Raw genomic sequence first — 23,355 nt, forward strand, 5'->3', positions numbered from 1 at the left:
AAGGGATAGGGCCCTATCCCTAGCAGGACCTTTAATATGGAACAATATGCCTTTAGAAATCAGATTGCAAAGAAACATCAAAACCTTCAGAAAAAGTTTAAAAACATGGCTATTTAAGCAAGCATATCACAAAGAGAATGGAGAGTAGAACCCAGGGAAATGTAGGATGCGGTCAGTAGAACTCACACAAATTAAGTAAAAAGGTGTGTGTGTGTGTGGGTTTCTCATTTTTCTTTTTTTCTTTCAACAAAGAACGAGAGTTAAGTATTATTTTATCTTAGAACTGATACAGATAGAATTGGACATGACTTATAACACCCACCAATTAATATTTATTATGAAACTATATTACAGTATTTTGATGGCACCTGTTTAGTTGATATAATTTAAGACATTTTATGCAACATGAAGTTATGTGTCTTATTGTGAACCGTTGTAACGGCGTCTAGCTTAACGACGGTATAGAAAAGATTTTAAATAAATAGATAAATAAATTGACAGCTGACCCCCCCCCCAAGTCAAATAGTTCATCGGCTGGTGAGTGTTGCAAAGACCACTAGTGCAGTCGAAATACTCTGCTGAGGTGATCCTACAGAGTGTTGGAGTTTCCTGAAAGCTAGGTGGCTTGTAGGAGAGGCCAATGTTTGATTGCGCACTCTCAAATCTTTAACACTTCCATGCAGAAATGCCATGAGTCTGGTAACAAAACATAGCAACTTGGCTGTCTGTTTCCCTGGGTTCTACGCTCCATTCTCTTTGTGAATCGCAGAAAACATTGGTGCTCTAGTTGGATGGGAATATGCAGATAAACCTTGGACAGGCCCAAGGAGGTCAGAAATTCCCCTGACTGCACGGCCATTACTACTGAAAGCAATGTTTCCATGCAAAAATGAGTCACCCGCAAATGATGGTTGACTCCTTTGAAGTCCAGGATGGGACAAAAAGAGCACTCCTTCTTGGGCACAATGAAATAAATGGAATATCGACCTGTTTTTCTTGAGACATGAGCACTGGGACCACAGCCTTGACAATGTTCACTCCACTGCCTGCTTCTTTTGCGTAGAGTGGCAGGGAGACACCATGAACACATCCCAACGAACATTGCGAAATTCCAATACATATCACTCTCGTATCACCTCCAGGATCCACTGGTCCGTTGTGATTTTTACCCACCTCTGATGAGAGAGAGAGAGGCATCCCCCTATCTTCTGTTCCCAGGGGTGGGTCGGCAAACCTTCATTGGGAGGCTTGGGAAGTTCACAATACGAGCCCACGCACAGTCTGGGCTGTCTGGGATGAAAAGACTGAGACCTACTGAAAGGTTGAGTCCTCTGAAAGGTCACTCCTCCGAAGGGTCGAAAATGCGTGGATCCCCTGGCATGACTTCTCATGCCAAAGGAGTATGGCGCCTGCTTCTTAACCTCTGGTAACCGAGGAACCGGGGATTCTCCCCACTTACTGGCCAGTTTCTCCAAACTGCTCCCAAATAAGAGCAAGCCTTTAAAGGGCAATTTCCTAAGGTTAGCCATGGAAGTCATATCGGCCAACCAATTTCTCAGCCATAACTGACACCTGGCCGCTATTACTAAAGCCCCTCTCTAGCTGAGGTGTGGACCAAGTTGCAGTCCGCATCTGCCAAAAAAGGCAGCTGCTAGTTCCTTAACTACCCTGGAATTCAATCCAGATTCATCCAACTCCTGAGAGAGAAGTAAACAAGAGCAAGCCACCAGAGTACAACAAGAAGCTATCTGCAAGGTCATCACCAATGCTTCAAATGCTTGCTTAAGGATGGCCACAATCCTTCTATCGTGCATATCCTTCAAGGCCTCCCTCCATGGGGATAGTCATCCACTTGAAGACAGCACAGACAAGCGCATCCACTTTAAGAAAACACAAACGTTCTCTCACCACTGGATCCAGGGAGTACAGGCCTTCCAAAACCCAACCCCCTTTGAAATTAGCCTCCGGGGCACTTGAGATCAATTTTTGAATGGCCTCTATAACAGGGAAAAAACAAGAGGATTTACACAAAGAAACCAAAACAGGATTTTTCTTTGGCTTGGATATGGAATCTGCCCCAGGTACTTCCAGCATCTTTAATGTCTGGGAAATCAGAGCCAGTAGCTCATCTCTATGAAAGAACCACAACATTTCCCCATCCTCCAGAGAGTCAGGTTGGCTTCATCATCAGTGTCATACGGATTCCTATTGGGAGAACTTACTGCCGATCTTTGTGTACTTCAGCACTTAACAGTAGTACCAGGCGAGTAATAGGTCACCACCTGCGACTGACTTGGCAGGGTTGGACTGGGCTGAGGACTGCGCCTCAAGGAAGGATTGCAACCCTTGAAAAAAAATTCTATCCAACAAAAGGTAGAAGGATCCATACCAAAACCAGAAGGTACTTTTCTGTGCCCACTGAGCTACCTTTCCCCACTAACGAACCAGTTAAGGGAGTTCAACAGTCAGGCGCCCCTCCTGACATTTCTTTACCCAGGCTGTCAGACAGGGAAGAACCAGACTTAGTAAAATCAGAGGAAGGTAATTCTCCCTGAGCCTCTAAGCAGTGCTGGCACGTTAGAGAGTATGCCAGGCTGAGATGCCCGAATATGACAGGCAGCACAGAGACAATGGCGGAAGGAAGGCAAAACAATAACCAGCATGGTTAAAAGGTGAGGTGAAAGAGGCTATTTTAGCCAAAAAAAAGCATCCTTCAAAAATTGGAAGAAGGATTCATCTGAAAAAAAAATAAGAAAAAGCATAAGCACTGTCAAGACAGGCGAAGAGAGAATTTGAAATGAAGTTGGCTGTAGAGGCAAACACTCATAATAAAACTTTTTAAAATATATCAGAAGCAAGAAACCTGTGAGGGAGTCGATTGGACCAATAATTGACCAAGCGGTTAAAGGGGCTCTTAGGGAATATAAGGCCACTGCAGAAAGACTAAATGAATTCTTTGCTTCTGTGTTGACTAATGAGGATGTTGGGGAGATACCAGTTCCGGAGATGGTTTTAAAGGGTGATGAGTCAGATGCACTGAACCAAATCACTGTACACCTGGAAGATGTAGTAGGCCAGATTGATAAACTAAGCAATAGCAAATCTCCTGGACAGGATGGTATGCATCCCAGGGTTCTGAAGGAACTGAAAAATAAAATTTCAGATCTATAAGTTAAAATTTGTAACTTATCATTAAAATCATCCATTGTGCCTGAAGACTGGAGGGTGGCCAATGTAACCCCAATATTTAAAAAGGGCTCCAGGAATGATCTGTGAAACTATAGGAACATTGGTTCTTACCTGCTAATTTTCATTCCTGTAGTACCACGGATCAGTCCAGGCAGTGGGTTGAGCCTCCTATCCAGCAGATGGAGCCAAAGAAAAACTGAAAGGGCATACCATATAAGGACAGCACTCACCCTGCACCCCTCAGTAAAAGCGTTATCAAAGAAGAAAACACAAACGCAAATCAAACCAGAATAAGATCAAGCAAGTAACAAATCCAACTAGGCTAATATAATGAGAACATTGAACAGTGCAAGAAAAAAAAAATCAGCTCTTGTCTATACATCCGGTGCCAAATCATCATGTTACATCAAAGTTCTGCAAGGAAGAAGGCATTCTCCAGAGCTAAAAAGGAAAATACGAGCGGACTGACAAAAAAAAATACGGGAGGGAGTCTGGACTGATCCGTGGTACTTCAGGAACGAAAATTAGCAGGTAATAACCAAATTTTCCTTTCCCTGTACGTACCCGGATCAGTCCAGACAGTGGGATGTACCAAAGCTTCCCTAAATAGGGTGGGACAGAGACAGTCCTGCTCGTAACACGTCTGCCAAAAGAACCAAAAACTAGAACCTGCACATCAAGACAATAATTCCGAGCAAACGTATGCATAGATTTCCAGGTAGCCACTCTGCAAATTTCCTGAGAAGAAACCAACTGGTTCTCTGCCCAAGAAGTAGCCTGCGAACACAGAGAATGGGCTTTTAGTCCCTCCGGGACTGGCCGGTCCCGAATAAGTGGGTCCAACTCCTCCCGCTTAAACAACCTCAAAACCCGTGGGTCATCTCCCTCCATGGGGGGATTATCGAGAGAAAGATCTGGGTCAGCATCTGGATTGTGCAGCGGAGTGGGAGGAGAAAGAGGGTCAGGTGTGTCCAACCCACCAGGTACAGTCCTGACCCTAGTAGTACCCTGCGAGTCTGGGACGCCAGAACCCTAGCTAACAACCAAACAAGGGATTTTTTTTTGCCGGTGGAGGGCCCGGAGTGGGATTCTCCTGCATCTCCAAGCTTGCTAAAAAAGACGTGTAAAAGGAGCACAAATTCTGGTGAAAAAGGAGTATGTGCTCTGCCGGACCCCTGGGGGGGAGGACCCCTCGGGGAGGGTCAGAATCAGCATCAGGAGATCCCATAGGGCTTGTCAGGCGGTAAACGACAAAAATATGGCTCCCCTCCCACCTGAGGATCAGAGTCTGCTGCGAGGTCCGGGCACAAAATGGCCGCCTCTCCCACGGTTTTTTGTGTGGAGAACGGCCCGGATGCACACTTGCCGACCCGACATTGGGTCATCGACTTCAAAGGAGCCACGGAGGGTCCCTCCCCTCTGGGCAAGCAGAGCGAGCAGAGCCCATCGCGGGAGAGCCGCGAGGCAGGCTCTCCGCAGGCAAGACAAAATGCAGAACTCTGCATCGTTAAGTCAGCTGTAAGTGAACCAGCTGAGCCTGATTGCTGCGAAGCGGGGAAGCCGACTGAATGGCCTCGAGTCGCTGCTTTCCCTGCCAGACGGCCTGGAGCCGTGAAGAACTGCCTTATTCAAACTTTTACACAGAAAGTAACAAATTCTGCTGTGTGTCTCTTTTTCTCTTTTTTTTTTTTTTTTTGGAGAAACAGCTAAACAGGCTGAAGGGATTGTGCCACAGCAGAGGAATTAAACATCTCTGCAAAGGACCAGAGGAATAATTACATCTCAGGTTCACCAGTGCAAAACAGGGGGAGTGACTGGACCACCAGTATCACCCCTAGGCAGGGAATTAGGCTACTGGGAAAGATATCTAGGCTGAATTACTCAAGGGGGGGGGGGGGGGGGGAACCCTAGTTCTCTACAAGAGCCTGGAGACAGAACTGTCTCCAGAGAAAAGAAAATTCACTGTTCCTGTATATTTTTTTTTGTTTTAGAAATATTTGCTTGACCCAGCGACTTCACAATAAGAAATAAAGAAATATCACTAAGAAGAGGGAACTACAGGTTCATCCGTTTGCATCTGCTGGAACCAGAGAAATACTGAGGGGGGCAGGGTGAGCACAGTCCTTATATGGTATGTCCTTTCAGTTTTTCTCTGGCTCCATCTACTGGACAGGAGGCTCAACCCACTGTCTGGACTGAAACTGATACGTACAGGGAAAGACCAGTGAGGCTGACTTCAGTGCCGGAAAAAAGTAGTGGAAACAATTCTAAAGATCACAGAGTATATAGAAAGTCATGGTTTAATGGAACACAGTCAACATGGATTTACCCAAGGGAAGTCTTGCCTCACAACTCTGCTTCACTTTTTTAAAGGGGTTAATAAACATGTGGATAAAGGTGAACCGGTAGATATAGTGTATTTGGATTTTCAGAAGCTGTTTGATAAAGCACGTCATGACAGGCTTCTAAGAAAACTAAGGCGTCATGGATTAGGAGGAGATGTCCTTTCATGGATTACAAATCGGTTAAAAGATAGGAAACAGAGTGGAAAAGAGTAAACAGTGGAGTACCTCAGGGATCTGTACTTGGACCGGTGCTTTTCAATATATTTAAAAATGATCTGCAAAGGAATATGACAAGTTGGGTTATCAAATCTGCAGATGATACAAAATTACTCAGAGTAGTTAAATCACAAGTGGATTGTGATAAATTGCAGGAGGACCTTGCATAACTGGAAGATTAGGCATCCAAATGACAGATTAAATTTAATGTGGATAAGTGCAAGGGGTTGCATATAAGGAAAAATAACCCGTGCAGTAGTTACACGATGTTAGGTTCCATATTAGGAGCTACCACCAGGGAAAAAGATCTAGGCATCATAGTAAATAATACATTGAAATTGTTAGCTCAGTGTGCTGCAGCAGTCAAAAAAGCAAACAGAATGTTAGGAATTATTAGGAAGGGAATGGTGAATAAAACGAAAGATATCATAATGCCTCTGTATCGCTCCATCGTGAGACCGCTCCTGTGTACAGGTCTGATCGCTGCATCTCAAAAAAGATATAGTTGCACTGGAAAAGGTACAAAGAAGGACGACCAAAAAGATAAACGGGATGGAACAGCTCCCCTATGAGGAAAGGCTAAAGAGGTTAAGGCTGTTCAGCTTGGAGAAGAGACAGTTGAGAGGGAATATGATAGAGGTCTTTAAAATCATGAGAGATCTAGAACGGGTACATGTGAATCTGTTATTTATACTTTCAGATAATACAAGGACTAGGGGCACTCCATGAAATTAGCAAGTAGCACATTTAAGACTAATCGAAGGACTTCCGGTAATGACGTCATCGGCAACGGAGTCCGGAATTAGAGCTCCGGGACCCCCTCCCCCGGGAAACTACAGACCGGTTAGCCTGACTTCAGTGCCAGGAAAAATAGTGGAAAGTGTTCTAAACATTAAAATCACAGAACATATAGAAAGACATGGTTTAATGGAACAAAGTCAGCATGGCTTTACCCAGGGCAAGTCTTGCCTCACATATCTGCTTCACTTTTTTGAAGGAGTTAATAAATATGTGGATAAAGGTGAACCGGTAGATGTAGTATACTTGGATTTTCAGAAGGCGTTTGACAAGGTTCCTCATGAGAGGCTTCTAGGAAAAGTAAAAAGTCATGGGATAGGTGGCGATGTCCTTTCGTGGATTGCAAACTGGCTAAAAGACAGGAAACAGAGAGTAGGATTAAATGGACAATTTTCTCAGTGGAAGGGAGTGGACAGTGGAGTGCCTCAGGGATCTGTATTGGGACCCTTACTTTTCAATAGATTTATAAATGATCTGGAAAGAAATACGACAAGTGAGATAATCAAATTTGCAGATGACACAAAATTGTTCAGAGTAGTTAAATCACAAGCAGATTGTGATAAATTGCAGGAAGACCTTGTGAGACTGGAAAACTGGGCATCCAAATGGCAGATGAAATTTAATGTGGATAAGTGCAAGGTGATGCATATAGGTAAAAATAACCCATGCTATAATTACACAATGTTGGGTTCCATATTAGGTGCTACAACCCAAAAAAAGAGATTTAGGCGTCACAGTGGATAACACATTGAAATCGTTGGTTCAGTGTGCTACTGCAGTCAAAAAAGCAAACAGAATGTTGGGAATTATTGGAAAGAAATGGTGAATAAAACGGAAAATGTCATAGTGCCTCTGTATCGCTCCATGGTGAGACCGCACCTTGAATACTGTGTACAATTCGGGTCGCCGCATCTCAAAAAAGATATAATTGCGATGGAGAAGGTACAGAGAAGGGCTACCAAAATAAGGGGAATGGAACAGCTCCCCTATGAGGAAAGACTAAAGAGGTTAGGACTTTTCAGCTTGGAGAAGAGACGGCTGAGGGGGGATATGATAGAGATGTTTAAAATTATGAGAGGTCTAGAACGGGTAGATGTGAATCGGTTATTTACTCTTTCAGATAGTAGAAAGACTAGGGGGCACTCCATGAAGTTAGCATGGGGCACATTTAAAACTAATCGGAGAAAGTTCTTTTTTACTCAATGCTCAATTAAACTCTGGAATTTGTTGCCTGAGGATGTGGTTAGTGCAGTTAGTATAGCTGTGTTTAAAAAAGGATTGGATAAGTTCTTGGAGAAGTCCATTACCTGCTATTAAATTCACTTAGAGAATAGCCACTGCCATTAGCAAGTTTACATGGAATAGACTTAGTTTTTTGGTACTTGCCAGGTTCTTATGGCCTGTATTGGCCACTATTGGAAACAGGATGCTGGGCTTGATGGACCCTTGGTCTGACCCAGTATGGCATTTTCTTATGTTCTTACCCCTTAAAATTGCGGCGATTTTCAGTATTTTTGCCAGGACCGGATCTTTAAAGGTCGGGACTGCTGGGGACCAGTGCTTACTACCTTTGCCGGCACACATCTTGTTGACAAGGTCGGATGAACGTGCACGCAGCGAAACGCCAACAAAATGGCGGACGGCCCGCTGACTTTCTCTAGTGCCTGCTACCTCTAGCTTGGTGCCCTGACAGTGATTTTACTAACAGATGGCTCCTTACCATATTGTGCTGCTGTAAGCAGGCCCTGAGGGGTGGAGAGCGATCCAACTGCTGATTGGCGCCGGGAGGCGAGTGGCCCACATGGCTAAGATGGCGACCATCTTCAGGAGTTCTTCTGCCTCAAGATGCTGAATAGGCTGCCTTTTTAGGCCTTGCAGGGGAGTGGAAGTGCCCCAACTACGATACATTCTGCCTGCTTCACTTCTATTTTGAGTTGGGGTTTTTTTCCTACGTATTTTTCTCTCTCCACCTGATTTGCACTGTGGCGCTGACTTTGGCGGGATTTGAACTGTACGTGGGCTTACTGAGAGCTGCTGGCACTGGGGGCAGGTGCGTTGGCTTTGGTGAGATCTGACTGGTGCGTGGACTCACTGGGAATCCTTGGTACTGGTGAGACTGGTTGCCGGTTGCGTTACTGTGATTTCAGGCCCTGTGTTTACATCTCTCGCATCTTTCCCAGTACCCGGTGCTTGGCAGATTCTGCACTTGGTGCTCTGGTTCCTTGAAGGTCTAGGGGCCCTGGTCAACCTCGTAGAAGGCGGGCAATGAGCCAGAGGAGTACTTGCAAACACACTGTCTGTCGTCAGCGCTCCGCAGTTATCCCTAAGATGGCTGAGGCTACTGCAGGGGCAAAAGTACTGGAATCGCTCTCAGCAGATGCCTTACAACAGATTTCTCAGAGTGTCACTGCAGCTTTGGATCTCCGACTTACCAAAATACAAGCCTCCATGGAGAACATTAAATCAGCCTTAGAAGGCCAAACCAAAAGGTTGGATGAGGCAGAACAGGTCCTGTCTGACCATGGAGATCAACTTGTAGCATCCAAGCAACATGTGACAGCTCTTCAGGCCATTCAGCGAGAGCTGAAGGCCAAGATTGAGGATTTGGAGAACCGGAGCAGACGGAACAATATTAGGATCATCGGACTGCCTGAGGCCATTAAAGAAGGGGAACTCTCTACGTGGCTGGAAGAGTGGCTGCCGGAGCAGCTGGGCCTGGACTGTGTTGTAGACCCTTTAATTTGTGAGCAAGCTCATCATGTTGGGCTGCTGCGGGAGGGTGCCGTGAGGCCCCGACCAGTGTTAGTAAGAATACTAAACTGGGCTCACAAAACTAAACTAATGCAGGCCTTTAAACAGCATGCTGGCCTGGAATATCAAGCCCATAAGATTCTTCTCTTCAATGATTTCTCGGCTAACACGTCCGCGTTGCAGAAAACCATGTCGCTGGCATGTACTGAGCTTCACAAGCGGGGTGTTCGGTTTGGTCTCCTTTATCCAGCCAAGTTGCAAGTCTTTCATGATAATAAAATTCTTTTCTTTACTTCCAAAGAGGAGGTGGAAAGATTCCACCTTGCCGGAGAGTGAAGGATACTACATGCTACCTTCGTTTCTACAGTTCTAGTTCTAGTGCTGTTTGTTGCTGATGACTGATCTGTTACAGCTTATGTGGGTTATGGTTTCTGTTGGGTGGCAGAGCTTGTGTCACACCTGCGAGTTTCTAAGCAGCTGTGAGGAGGCATAAGACTTCTTTTTCTCTATATGTTCCTGCATTCCACAGCTTAGAGGTCTTTAAGGTCTACGGTGCGGTGGGACTACCTATTTTATAGAGGTTGTTAGAACTGTTCTACTCTTCTGTCTAACTGCTTTAGTGAGGGGTTGGGGGTGAATAAGGGAGGAGGGGGGGTGGAGGGAAGCCCTTTTTCAGCCCTCACGCAAGTTGGTTGGGGGGGGTGGGGGGGAATTGGCTTCGAGCCTCTTGGAGCAAATTAAAGTGGGATTTAAAAAAAAAAACAAAAAACTCTTCTATACCGTCAAGTTAGATAACCGGGATGATTGGTGTGCATGACTGTGTGGGTGTGGATGGGAAGTATGCAAGGGGGGTCTTGAGAGGGGGCAGGGAAAAAGAGCGACCTATTACGACCAGAGCAGGGGGCACATGGGGACTTTTGGTGCATGGTCTTGTGGCTTAGGCTGGGAAGCTGTGAGACCACTTTTGGAAGGATTTTCAGCCTTATTTTAAGGGCTGTGCAAGAATTGTTCAGGGGTGTTGGGTGGAATGGCAAAGGTTAAAGTTACTACGTTGAATGTCTATGGTATTCATTCTCTCATCAAGCGGAAAAAATTGTTAACCCATTTTAATCGCATGCATTCACAGGTGGTTTTTTTTGCAGGAAACCCATCTATGTGAAGCTGAACACCAAAAGCTTAAAAAAAAAAAAAAAAAAAGAGTGGATGGGACAATGTATTTACTCTTCTTATACGGCCCGTAAAAAGGGTGTAGCTATTCTTGTCCACAAACAATTGCCATTCCAAATCATTAAAACTTGTCATGACAAGGAGGGACGGTATGTGCTCGCAGCCGGGGTTCTTTATCAACAGAAGGTGGTATTTTGTAATGTTTACGCCCCCAACATTTATTCCCAAGACTTCTTTTCTCACTTGGTGGGGTTGTTGGCTGGATTTTCTGACCATGACCTAGTGGTTGGAGGGGATTTTAATGTGGTGGCCAACAAGCAACTTGACTGTAAGCCGCCTAAGCTTGTCAGTGCTCTTGACCAGCACTTGGGGGTTAATTTTTTATGCACTGAACTACAACTCATGGATGTGTGGCGTGTCCTACATCCTGGTGATCTTGACTTTACTTTTTTTTCTAACCCCCATCAGACGTACTCCCGCCTGGGCTATCTCTTGGTTTCTGATAGGTGGTTTTCTGGCGTGGAAGAGGCAGACATAGGGGTCATATCTATATCAGATCACGCTCCTGTCACCATTGTTTTGAATTGTGGGAGGGGCCAGAGACCTCCCTTTTCCTGGTGCATGCAGCCAGATCTTTTTCTTAATCAGGAATTCCATGCGCATTTGCAGCTTTGCTGGACGGAATACATAAAATTTAACGATAACCCGGAGATGACGGCGGCTATGGTGTGGGAGGCTGGAAAGGTAGTTATGCGTGGGGAAATTATAGCATATGTTGCTAAGACTAATCGTCAACGTAATGCTGAAATATTGCGACTCACAAAGGTTCTCAAAGAAGCGCAGCAAAAACATGTGATGTATATGACCCCAGAAGTTAAGGGCCAGGTTGATCAGGCGCGAGAAGCTCTGAATTGCCTTCTACACCAATAGGCATCTAAATCTCTTAGGTATTACCAATACCAGCTGTATAAGTATGGAAATCGAGCCAGTAAATAGTTAGCGCACTTAGTACGGCCTCGGGATCATGGGAGGGCAATTGTGGGTATCTGTGATCGGCAGGGTCGTCATTGAACAGCCCAGAGTAATATATCTGCTAGGTTTCTTGAATTTTATCAGCAACTATACGTGGAAAAACCTCAGGATCCCACGGCTACCGAGGCCTTGTTTCAAACACTTCCGTGGCCGCAGTTGGCCCCTGACCAATTAGGGAAGGTCAATGTTCCCATTAGCGACCAGGAGGTGCATATGGCCATCCACAAGTTAAAACTGGGGAAGGCTGTGGGATAGGATGGCCTGGGTTCTGAGTTTTATAAAATTCTCAAATTTTTGTTGCCGACTCCCCTTCACAAGTTTTACAATGAAATGTTACACCTTAACTCCTTGTCTGCTGCCTTGAATCACTCGGTCATAGTAGTTTTGCCAAAGCCTGGTAAGGACCCATTGGAAGTGGACTCTTACAGGCCCATATCTTTATTAAATGTTGATATTAAATTGTTGGCAGCTATCTTGGCAGAACGGTTGAGTGGCCTTCTTCCCACTATTATCCATAGAGATCAAACGGGGTTTGTTCGGGGCCGTCAGCGGGTGCATAACGTGCGGAGACTGATCGCGGCTCTCAGTTATCACCCAGGAGAGGAGGCAGCGATTCTTAGTCTAGATGCTGAAAAGGCGTTTGACTCCCTTTCGTAGGAGTATTTATTTTGGGTGATGCGACAGTATGGGATCTCGGGGGCATTTCTGCAGTGGCTTGAAATCTTATATTGTAACCCTGGTGCTAGTACTTTGGTGAATGGAATCCCGACTTCTTCTTTCACTCTACATTGCAGGGTTCGACAGGGGTGCCCTCTCTCCCCATTGCTTTTTATAATGGCTCTGGAATCCCTAGCTATTCGATTACGCAAGGATCGTAGGGTGTGTGGTATTAGTCTCAATAACCACCCTCTTAAGTTGGCACTGTTTGCAGACAACATTTTGCTTTTTGTGGGTAGACCCCGCACCAGCATACCAATAATTATTGATTTGTTCGGCCGCTTTCAGAAGGTGGCGGGCCTAAAAATTAATTTTGCTAAGTCAGAAGCCCTAGCTTTGGAAGCTCGGCTGCAACACACTTGGAATGGCCCTTTTCCTCTTAAGTGGGCCGCTGGCAAACTCATATCTTGGGATATGGATTCCTAGGGACTTGAGGACCTTATATGAGCTCAATGTTCATGCTGTTTTGGATAAAATACAGACACAATTGACTGCTTGGGGCTCCATGCCGTTGTCATTGTTTGGTCGATGTGCATTAATCAAAATGGTAATTGCTCCTAAAGTACTTTACGTCTTGCATATGACCCCCGGCTGGTTGAAGGCAGCGGACATTAGATGACTCTCTGCTGCTATTCAAAGATTTTTGTGGAAAGGGAAGAGGGCACGCCTTACCTATGCAATGCTCACGTGTCCCAGGGAGCGGGGGGGATATGGGTTGCCAGATTTTCGGCTGTACAATGCCACTTGCCAGCTCCGTTTTGTGGGGGAGTGGATTACTGATACTTATCAATATGGTGAGCCTGCTCTCTTGACACGAATGGCTGCCCCCTGGCCACCATTGAGTCTCATCCAAACCAGTGAAACTGTGCGCAGAGCATTAACTTATCCTAAAATATTGCTTTATCCCTGTATGCGGGCCTGGCAGTGGCTGCGCTTGCGGGGTGGCAGGACGGGATTAGTCTCCATGTTGATGCCCTTGTTGGGAAATGTGAATTTTGTGCCAGGAAGGGATTGTAGCGCATTGTTTCAATTGTGGGCTCGGAAGGACGTAGTCTATGCGTGTCACCTTTATGACCATGATGCCTATACATTGTTAAGACTATGCCGCTTTGAGTACCACTTATCAGTTACCTAACAAATATTTTTTTGCCTACTTGCAAGTGCGACATTACTTGTTATCTATGCAATGGACATCGGAGACTCGAGCGGAGGAATCAGCATTTGCCACTAAGATATTTGATACAGCTCTTAAGAACACGATCGCTGGATGGGCCAAACTGGGACGATCCATGCAAGCGGATGATCATCTGGAGTCTTTGGCAACTAAATGGTCTAACGAACTCAATTTGCCACTTTCTTCTAAGTACCTGGAACACTGCTTTACGGCGCTATACCTCCAGGTCAAGGACACTGGACTTCGAGAAGTGCAATTTAAAATATTACATCGCATTTATTGCACAGATGTTCGGCGTTTCCAGATGGGGAGTATGGACTCTCCTCTATGTATCAAATGCAGAACAGACGAGGGTACGCTTCTACATCGTCTATTTCGATGTCCTTCTTTGACTTTTTTGGGACTCAGTATCGGATGTCATATTAAAGTGCACAGCAGTCTCAGTACCTGCAACTGGGCAGGTTCTGCTGTCAGGTCCCCAGGCTTATTCCACTGAGATTAACCATGCGAAAGACAAATTTAGCAGAGTGGCCGTCCTTCTGGCTTGTCGCACTATACTTTCCGACTGGGCGGCCCTGGATGTGTCTCCATCCATCTCAGCCTAGTTCCAAAGACTGGCTCTCACTCTCCAACTTGAACGGCTGGACTGCATATTGGGCAAATGTAAACCTGATAAGAGATACCTTGCGTGTTGGCAAGCCTGTGTTTGTTTGTGTTGCCAGTGACTGTTCAAGAAGAGTTACGAGCTAGCGGATACGACTGGTTGGATACAACTCGTGGTCGCTGGGGGGGAATGGTTTGAGGTGTGAGTGGTAAGCCTGGTTTTGGGGGGTGGATGTTACTGCGAGTCTGGATGGGGAAACTGGGCTATGCAAATAAAAGAATTGGAACTGAGCCGCAGCTGATACTATGTACTCAATATCTATGTTTTGCACTAGATGATCTGTATTTTGTTCATACCTGCAATGCGGGTTTTACTGTCTGTCGCTGTTTCTGGAATTTGTTGCCCGAGGATATGGTTGGTGCAGTTAGTGTAGCTGGGTTTAAAAAAGGTTTGGATAAGTTCTTAGAGTCCATTAACTGCTATTACTCAAGCTGATTTACGGAATGGTCTTTGTTATTACTGGTATCAATAGCATGGGATCTTCTTAGTGTTTGGGGACTTGCCGGGTTCTTGTAGCCTGTTTGGCCACTGTTGGAAACAGGAAGCTGGGCTTGATGGACCCTTGGTCTGACCCAGTATGGCAGTTTCTTATGTAGGTTTCTTAGCCAAGGGCACTATCAGTCTGTCAATATGCTTAACAGGCAACTAAAGATGTGCATCCAGCTGAATTCCAGCTGTAAAATATACATGCGTCCAAAATTTAGGCATCCCAAGGCTAGGCATCCCAAAGCTAGATGTCCCAAACTTAAGCACACAACAATGTACCTAAATTGGGCGGACAGGCAAGTGTGCCCCTAACACAGAAGCCACAATCATCTGGACACTCTAGAAGGCATCCAACTAAGCACCCAAAAACTGGGTGCACACCTTGGACGCACAGCCAGATGCACCTGCACACACCGATGATCCTGAAGAGGGCAGGCTAACATGCAGGAAAAGGCACACAAAAACTGTGCCACAGCCTACCACACGGCACACAGAGAAAAGCCTAACAGTGGGGCCTAGCCCACATGGGCTGTTCAACCCACCAGGTTCTCATGTCCCTTAACCTCTCTCAGGGACAGGAACAAACGTCAGAATGGCGTGCCAAGCACGGAGACTGGAGGCAGGGGGAGGCCTTGCGAAACAACTTTATATTCTGTTTTTTTTGTTTTATTTTTTTTAAACCTTACCTGAACTCAGCCCTTCCTGTCTGAGTACAGAGACAGTCTCCGGCTGCGAGGGGGGAAGAGGGCATATACAGTCACTGCCTCACTCAGCTTCCTGTACCCGCTGCCTTTCAGCTGTTTTAAATAGCTAAGTCCACACCGGCTGAGAAAACCAGCTACCAGACCAAGACACTCATCTGAGGGATCAAGAAATCACCTCATGAATTCTCGACAGGAGAGCAGGGCGAATTAAATTTCCTTTTATTTCTCTTTCTAAACTTGAAGCAATCCTCAAAACAGAGAATACTGGCAAGCTGAGGTCACTGCAGGAAAATATATATATATATATATATATATACACATATACACACACACACTATGTCGTAAGCTTTGATTAGTCTGCAAGTAGAGCTGCATAACCCACTGGTTCTGGATTCATCTCTTGTAAAAAGTCTCTCTGCAAAAGATTGTAACTGCCAATTTTCTTTTAACTATTGTTGGCTTGGATGCTGATTTCTGGAAAGACTTAGTTACATCCATATATTTACTTTATATTCACCTTATATCTAGAAAGTTAATAGATTTTCTTTCAACGACAAATGATTGTGTAAATAGATATACATTGTATTTTTACAGAATCTTTGCTGAATTTTATAAAATGGTTCTTTATATGTAAATGCTTGTCTCATCTAGCAGATATGATGGCTATTAAAAGCACTGTTACACCAGGAAGAGCCTTGCAGCAGTTGGAGGTACAAAATACTGAATGCTAAGGGTTCCATCAGTGCTTAACACCAGTGATGTCAGACATAAAAATAATTAAATGGGCATTCTACCTCCAACAGCAGAGAGGAAAGGAATGAATTTCAAGCGTTTTCTGGACAGGTATAGCAGAAAGACAAGCAAGGAGATGGTTTCTAACTTCAACAGGTACTGGTAGAATATGAAACTGCATGCCCGTTTGGAAGGGCATTTTGAGAAGCTTCAAAAAATTGTTAACAGAGGAAACAGTTGTCTGATGTTAAAGGGTTAATCTTTGTGAAAACCTCTACATGGAGATCTTTTGAGTCTTGACTAGAAGACTGGTTATCTACATACCTACAGTACCCTGCTTTGAAGTGCTGAAAAACATAATATTTAAAAAAAAAAATCTCTGAACCTAATCAAAAACCCAAATTGTGGCTTAAACTGTGTGGCTATTGAATGCTTAGTGCTCATTCTATCATCTTTCTGAGCTCAGACCTGGGGTGGGAAGGAACTTTGGAAGCACCGAATAAAAAGTAGTTTCCTCTAGAATCCACTCAAATTTCTGAGAAGCAGGTGGTGGCTGTGAAGTAGAGATGGAGAGCACCAGAAGAGTAGGCTGGTAGTCTTTAATGAGGTCGGATCTCTCATTTTCTGTGCAAAGAGATTACCTTCTAAGCACAGTACATCAACAAGCCTGTCCTGCATGTCTTCTCTGAAGCCCAGTCATGCTATTCTGTGGGGTCAACAGCCAAAGCAGCAGTTTTTGTTGCTATAATGTAACCCTGAGTAGATATATTTTACACTCCTTCATTTCAGTTGCGGTATAAGGGTATGAAATTCTCATTTCTCTTAAAGGATAAATTATGTGGAAGTTTGCAATTGGCTTCATAAGGTGCCAAATAATTGGTCTTGTAGACCTGATATCCTGCTATAAAGCAAGCTAAACAGTATTCTGAAAGAAACATTTCCCGATAAACTCCAGAATTTTAGGCTTATAGCTTGGTGGGACATATACTTTTTGTTTCTGGAACTTAGAGTACTTATACAATCACTATACTCCAATGTGGGAGCTGGAAATGATTGAATACTGGAGCTGTCTGATGTGTTAATTCATATCCATCTGATTTCCAAGAAGAACAAAGTGTGGGATGTTTCACGTCATCTTCATGCTGTCCTCCAAAAGAGTGTACAGGCACTGCCAACTCTTTCCTTTCCCAACATTTTTACAAAATCTGGTGAGGAGGAGGAGTAATGAACTCAACTAAAAAGACTGGGGTACACTTCATGGGAGGATGAACTTCTGGAAGTCTGAGAATGGACCTTGGGAAAGTGGAGTGGACCAGAATGAGATGTCAAGCAGTCCGACACCCTGACTACATCTATGTCCATGAACTGTGTAACAGAAAGCACAAAGATGCTTCAATTTGTGAGTGGAATCATTTGACCTCATTATTGATGACTTGAACAAGGTGAGCAGTACCTAACCCTGCTCAAAGACCTATCTTTGAACACAGGAATCAAAGCAGTTGGGGTACTGCTTCAATAATGCCTAGTCACCATGACCTTTTCTTGTGGGTTTCAAGGAAAACCAAGTTGGACTTACTCAAGTCAATCAGGTAGGCTCACAGCCACCCATGTCAGGCCCAAATCACTCACTGCAACATCTTTGCAAGAACACGTCAGAGTCATCTCCATCCAAATAATTGCAGCGCACACCACAGTCCAAAAGAAAGTCCTTCTGAAAACACTTTAGGAACCGCTTAAAGAGCTGAGAAGAAAAAACTATGGCCAGACATGCACCAGACACAGTACAATAGAGCCAAAGCTGTGATCAAGTGTCGAGCTGAGGAGGCAATGACAAAAAATACTCCAGAAGTGTTAAAAATTTGTAACTAGGAGACTAAAAGGATAAAAACAAGAGAAACCCAAAATATTTGAGGCACCAAAACAGCAGAAAATCTGGGAGGAAAAAAAAGCAACAGAAAGCCCAAAATGTTGGCAGCAGCAAACTGGTGGGACATTTCAAAAGCTCTCTATGAAAACTATCCATGCAATGTACATTAGGTGACCCATCAGTGTGACTCATAGCTATCACAGAAGATCGTTCAATTATATGCTTCTGAACTTTGTATCTACCAAGATTCAAATGCACACTTATAAAATAAAACTTTTACCGTTTCCTGTTGGGTAGTTGCATAAAGATATACTTCATAACAATCTTCTTCTTTAGAGCATACTTTGGCTTCAATGCAGGTAGATGCTAAATGATGAATACATTAAAATGAGACTGCTAAGAAACAAAATGTTAATATTTCATGCTCGCTGAAGTAAACAAAGTTGGATTCTCAACTTAAAAAAATGCAATACACAAAAAAATGTTACCCATGTCATCCTGTATACTGGGGCTCCTCTTTATTGAAACATGTTAACTGTAATAAGCTGTTTTGAATCCCCAAAGAACCTGTACAATACTTGTTATATAAATATGTTCATCCCCAGTCTATCAGGGATAAATGTACTTTGAGTTATAATGTGAATGTAGTAGATGTACAACTAAGGGCTAAAACAAAACTAAAGCAGAGTTGCTTACTTTTAACAAGTGTTCTCCTTGGACAGCAGGATGTTAGCCCTCACAGACGAGTGACATCATCAGATGGAGTCTGTAATGGAAAACTTTTGTCAAAGTTTCTACAATTTTGACTGGCACACTGAGCATGCCCAGCATGCCACCATCCGCGCATCCATGCGGGGTCCCCCTTCAGTCTCATAACATAGAATCCACGAGCGAAAAAATAAAATATAACACAGGAGAACCCAACGCCGTGAGGTGGCGGGTGGATTTCACCAAGGACTGACATCTGCTGTCCTAGAAGAACACCTGTTACAGGTAAGCAACTCTGCTTTCTCCTAGGACAAGTAGGATGGTAGTCCTCACAGATGGGTGAATACCAAGCTACAGGCTGCTCACCGATACAATGACCAACAGCCACTAACTGGATGCCAACGAGCACGAAACTACGGTGCTGTTGATAACAGAGGGAAGCAGCCTGGTCCCAAACTATGGACTTCAGGTAGGGAGTTGCGTTTAAGCCTGGAAGAGGATGCGAAGGACAGATTAGCTGAAGCTACTGTCTTGCTGACCATCCTTGTCCAAGCAGTAGTGGGCAGCAAACGTGTGTAGAGAACTCACGTCGCAGCCCTGCAGATTTCAGCAACGGGAACTGCCCATAGGTTGGCCACCGACACCACCATGGCTCTCAGAGTCAGCTTTAAACACAGCCTCCAAGCTGAAGGCCCACTTGTGCATAGTAGAAGGAGATAGAATCCACTAGCCAATTGGACAGAGTTGCTTGCCCACCGCAACTCTCAATCTACTCTTGTTGAAAGATATGAAGAGCTGAGTGGACTGCCTGTGGCCAGCTGTGCGTTCCAGATAGAAAGCTAATGCCCTCTTGCAATCAAACGTGTGTAGAGCCCTTTCACCCTGGTTTGAATGCGGCCTCAGAAAAAAGGTGGGCAGAACGATGGACTGATAACGAGGTGAAAATAAGTTACCATCTTAGGCAGGAACTTGGGGTGTATACGCAGGACTACCCTATCATGAAAGAATTTCATATAAGGCCAATATATAACCAAGGTCTGAAGTTCGCTATCCCTACGAGCCGAAGTGATCACTACCAGGAAGAAAACCTTCCAGGTGAGGAACTTCAAATCGCAGGAGCGCTTAGGCTCAAAAGGATCCTGTAAGAGTCGCTCCAACACAAGCTGAAGTCCCAGAACACAACAGGAGGCCGGGGGGGGTGGGGTGATTCAGATGAAGCAGGCCCTGCATAAACAGTCCTACTATGGACTGCACATAGATGGGTGCGCCAGCAACATCCTGATGGTAGATACTGATCGCATTCAGGTGGACTCTGACCGAGGTGGTTTTCAGCCCAGCTTCGCAGAGGTGCCACAGATAGTCCAGTAACTTTGGAATAAGAAAGGCGAAGGGATCAAAGCCAAGCCCTCGCACCAGACAGAGAACCTCCTCCATTTCAGTCAATATGTCTTCCTAGTGGAAGGCTTTTTAGAAGCTTCCAGCACTTGGGACACAGCAGAGGTTCAGGGGCTGCAAGACTAGGCGCTCAACATCCAGGCCATCAAGGACAATGCTCAGAGCTTTGGATGGCGCAGTCTGCCCTGATCCTGCGTTATCAGACCAGGCGAGGTCCCCAGATAGATAGGCTCTCTGACCAACAAGTCCTGAAGGAGCAGGAACCAGACCTGTCTGGGCCAATACAGGGCCACAAGAATCATGGTCCCCCGGTCTTGCTGGAGCTTCAAGAGAGTCTTCATGAAGAGCGGAAGAGGAGGATATGCATACAGGAGACCTGAGCCCTAATGCTAGCCAAAGGTGTCTGAGGCTGGAAGACTGTCCATCCTGAACATGTAGCAAAATTTGCTCACCTTGCAGTTGCAGGGGGAGGCAAAGAGATCCACAATCGGCATTCCCCACTGGCTGAAAATCCGGGCTGCTACTGTTGGATCCACTGACCACTCGTGCGGCTGGAACGTATGACTCAGACGGTCTGCCACTAGGTTCATTGCTCCGGCCAAGTACATCACTCTCAGGAGAGTGTCCTACAATAGAGCCCAGGACCACATCTACACCACCTCTTGACAGAGAAGGAACGATACCGTGCCTCCCTGCTTGTTTATGAACCACATTGCCACTTTTGAAATGCCCAAAGGGGGATAATGAATCGCTCAAAGCACCAGGAAGTTGATTTGATGTAGAGATTCCTGGGCCATCCACCAACCCTGTGTGTGGAGGTCGTCCACATGCACCCTCCCCCCAAGCCATGGGGGAAGCATTGGTGGTTAAGCATCACCTGGGGTGGGGCAAGCTGAAAAGGGATTCCCTGCTCCAGGATGGAGAGATTCTCCCACCAGGACAGGGAGACCCGCAGAGGTGGCGTGATGTAAACACACACCTCGAGGTCCTGGGATGCCTGTTGCCATTGCGACCACAATGTCCACCGCACCCTGCGAAAGCAGAGGCGAGCCAGCAGGGTGACATGGACAGATGCAGCCATGTGGCCCAAAAGACGAAGCAGCAGATGAGCAGGGACCTGTTGATGGTTGCAGACCAAGCTAGCCAGCGATGACAGGGCAAGTGCCCGATCACACGGCAGAAACACACCTTGAGAATGGCATCGAATATGTAACTGCTGCGTTTTCTGCTCTGTATTGTTCTGCTGTTTCACATTGTAGTTTTTGAAAATCTAATAAAATTATTAGTACAAAAAAAGAAACACACCTTGAGGTCTGGATCGTGTTCAGTCTGGCTCCTATGAAGTCCAGATGAGATGACGGGTAGAGGTGGGACTTGGGGTAAATTAACAAAACCCAGGGATTGTAGCACCTGGATGGTCCAACGTAAAGAGTGAAGAGCCCCCTGTTGGGAATCGCTTTTGACCAGCCAGTCGTCCAAGTAGGGGAATACGTACCCCTTGACACCCGAGTTACACCCCCACCATTGCCAGGAACTTGGTGAAGACTCGAGGGGCTGAGACGACACCAAATGGCAGCACTCAATACTGGAAGTGAGCTTCCCCCATCACAAAGCGAAGTTACTTCTTGTGACCCAGGAAGATCTTGATGTGGGCCTAGGCATTCTTCAGATCGAGGGAGCAGAGCCAATCTCCTCTTCTGAGGAGTGGGATCAGGGTGCCCAGGAAACCATTTCCCTCTGAAGGAATTTGTTCAAGGCTCTGAAATGGAGACTAAGGCGTAGGCCCCCAGTTCTCTTTGGTATCAGAAAATACCTTGAATAGAACCCTCGGCCCTGCTGGTGGAGGGGAACGGGTTCTAATGCTCTTGCCATTAGAACGGCGGAGAGCTCTGTCACAAGTATTTCCTGTGGAGTGGACAAACCCCACGATGGACTCGGGGGAAAGTCCACAGGGCCATCCCTGAAATTTAGTCGATACCCTTGGCGGATGGCGTGGGAACCCACCAGTCTGACATCACAAGGAACCAGTGGTGGGCAAAGTGAAGCAGCCTGTCCTGGACCAGAGAGCAATTTGCTGGGGGTAAGGGCTCTGCTGAGGCCTGCCCTGCCATGGCAGGGCTCTGCTGCTGGCAGGAACGACCCCTGGAACCAGTGCAGGATGTGCAAGCCCTCAAGGCCAGAGGGTAGTATTTCTTCTGACGACAGAAGGATTTCCTCAAACCTTGTTGCGAGAACTTCCTGACGGAGGATAGTGGATCGGAAGTGCTAGCCAACAACTGTTGAAGGGTGTCATGGTGATCCTTCAAGTGGGCTACTGTTTCCTGGACCTTATCCCGAAGAGATTATCTCCCATGCAGGGGAGATCAGCCAGCTTTTCCAGGACTTCCGGCTAGAGATCCGCAGCACGGAGCCAGGCCATCCTACAAATGCCAATGCCCACTGCCGCCACTGTCTTGAAATCACCACAAGCGGACCTCACCTGGTATTTTCGTGCCTCCAGACTATCTGCACTATCACCGAGAATGCATCTTGTTGCTGTTGCGGCAGACATTCTGACAGCTCCTGGACCTGTTTCCACAGGTTCCAGTTGTACTGGGTCATATATAATTGGTAGGAGGCAATTCGGGCGATGAGCACAGTGCCCTGATACACCTATCTAGAGCATCCTGCGCCCTATGATCCCAGCCCAGAGGGGCAGACGCATAGGTGCAGGAGCGCTTGGCTTTTTTTTTTTTTTTGAGAACGCACTCCCCACAAACCAACTGATGAGGGAGGTGGCGCCTCAAATCCCAAAGCCTTTTGAACCAGTTAGATGGCATCTGCCTTTCTGTTAACAGGAGGAACTGACACCGTATGTTCCCAAATCCTAAGGAGAAGTTCCTTAAAGATATAGACTGGGACAGCCACTATCTCTTTCGGGGCATCGATGAACTGGAGGACTTTCAGCATCTTGTGTCAAGTGTCTTCCTCTGTGAGGAGCTGAAACGGGATAGCTTCAGCCATGGCCCAGACAAAGCCCGCAAAGGAAAGATCCTCAGGGGAGACCTGCGCCTCTCATCTGGTGGAGAAGGCTCTGAAAGGAGATCACTGGAGTCCTCAGAAGACGACTCAGAGGTATCATCTCCCCAGGGGTCAGACGGGGCCTCTTCTTCGCTAAAGTCCACTGGGGGCTGGCGTGGATGGGCCCTTTTGAAGCTCCTCAGTCTGGGCACCTAGGGCACCAATGGCCTCGAGGGCGGCAAAGGCACCGATGGCACCGAGGTTCCCGACGGCCCAGGAATGGGATCAGGGAATTCTGGTCGCGGGATAAGCGGACCCGAAGTCGCTGGTGGCCGCAGGAACTCTCCTCCTTGGTGGACCAAACAACAGGAATTGCTCCAGAGGAGGGCACAGGTGGCCACTGGGGAACC

General features: G+C 46.0%; 1 protein-coding gene across 6 annotated transcripts in view; it reads right to left on the bottom strand.

Moving 5' to 3' along the window:
- Positions 1-23,355, bottom strand: part of TDRD12 (tudor domain containing 12) — a 387,684-nt gene that overhangs the window by 337,450 nt on the left and 26,879 nt on the right. For all 6 annotated transcript variants that reach the window (XM_029608411.1, XM_029608406.1, XM_029608409.1 and 3 more), the window contains exon 7: positions 18,123-18,208. In XM_029608411.1, coding sequence (XP_029464271.1) covers positions 18,123-18,208 — 86 coding nt within the window. The remainder of the gene's footprint in view (positions 1-18,122; positions 18,209-23,355) is intronic.

Source organism: Rhinatrema bivittatum, chromosome 7 (assembly GCF_901001135.1).
Source record: "Rhinatrema bivittatum chromosome 7, aRhiBiv1.1, whole genome shotgun sequence".
In the NCBI taxonomy this organism is placed as follows: Eukaryota; Metazoa; Chordata; class Amphibia; order Gymnophiona; family Rhinatrematidae; genus Rhinatrema; species Rhinatrema bivittatum.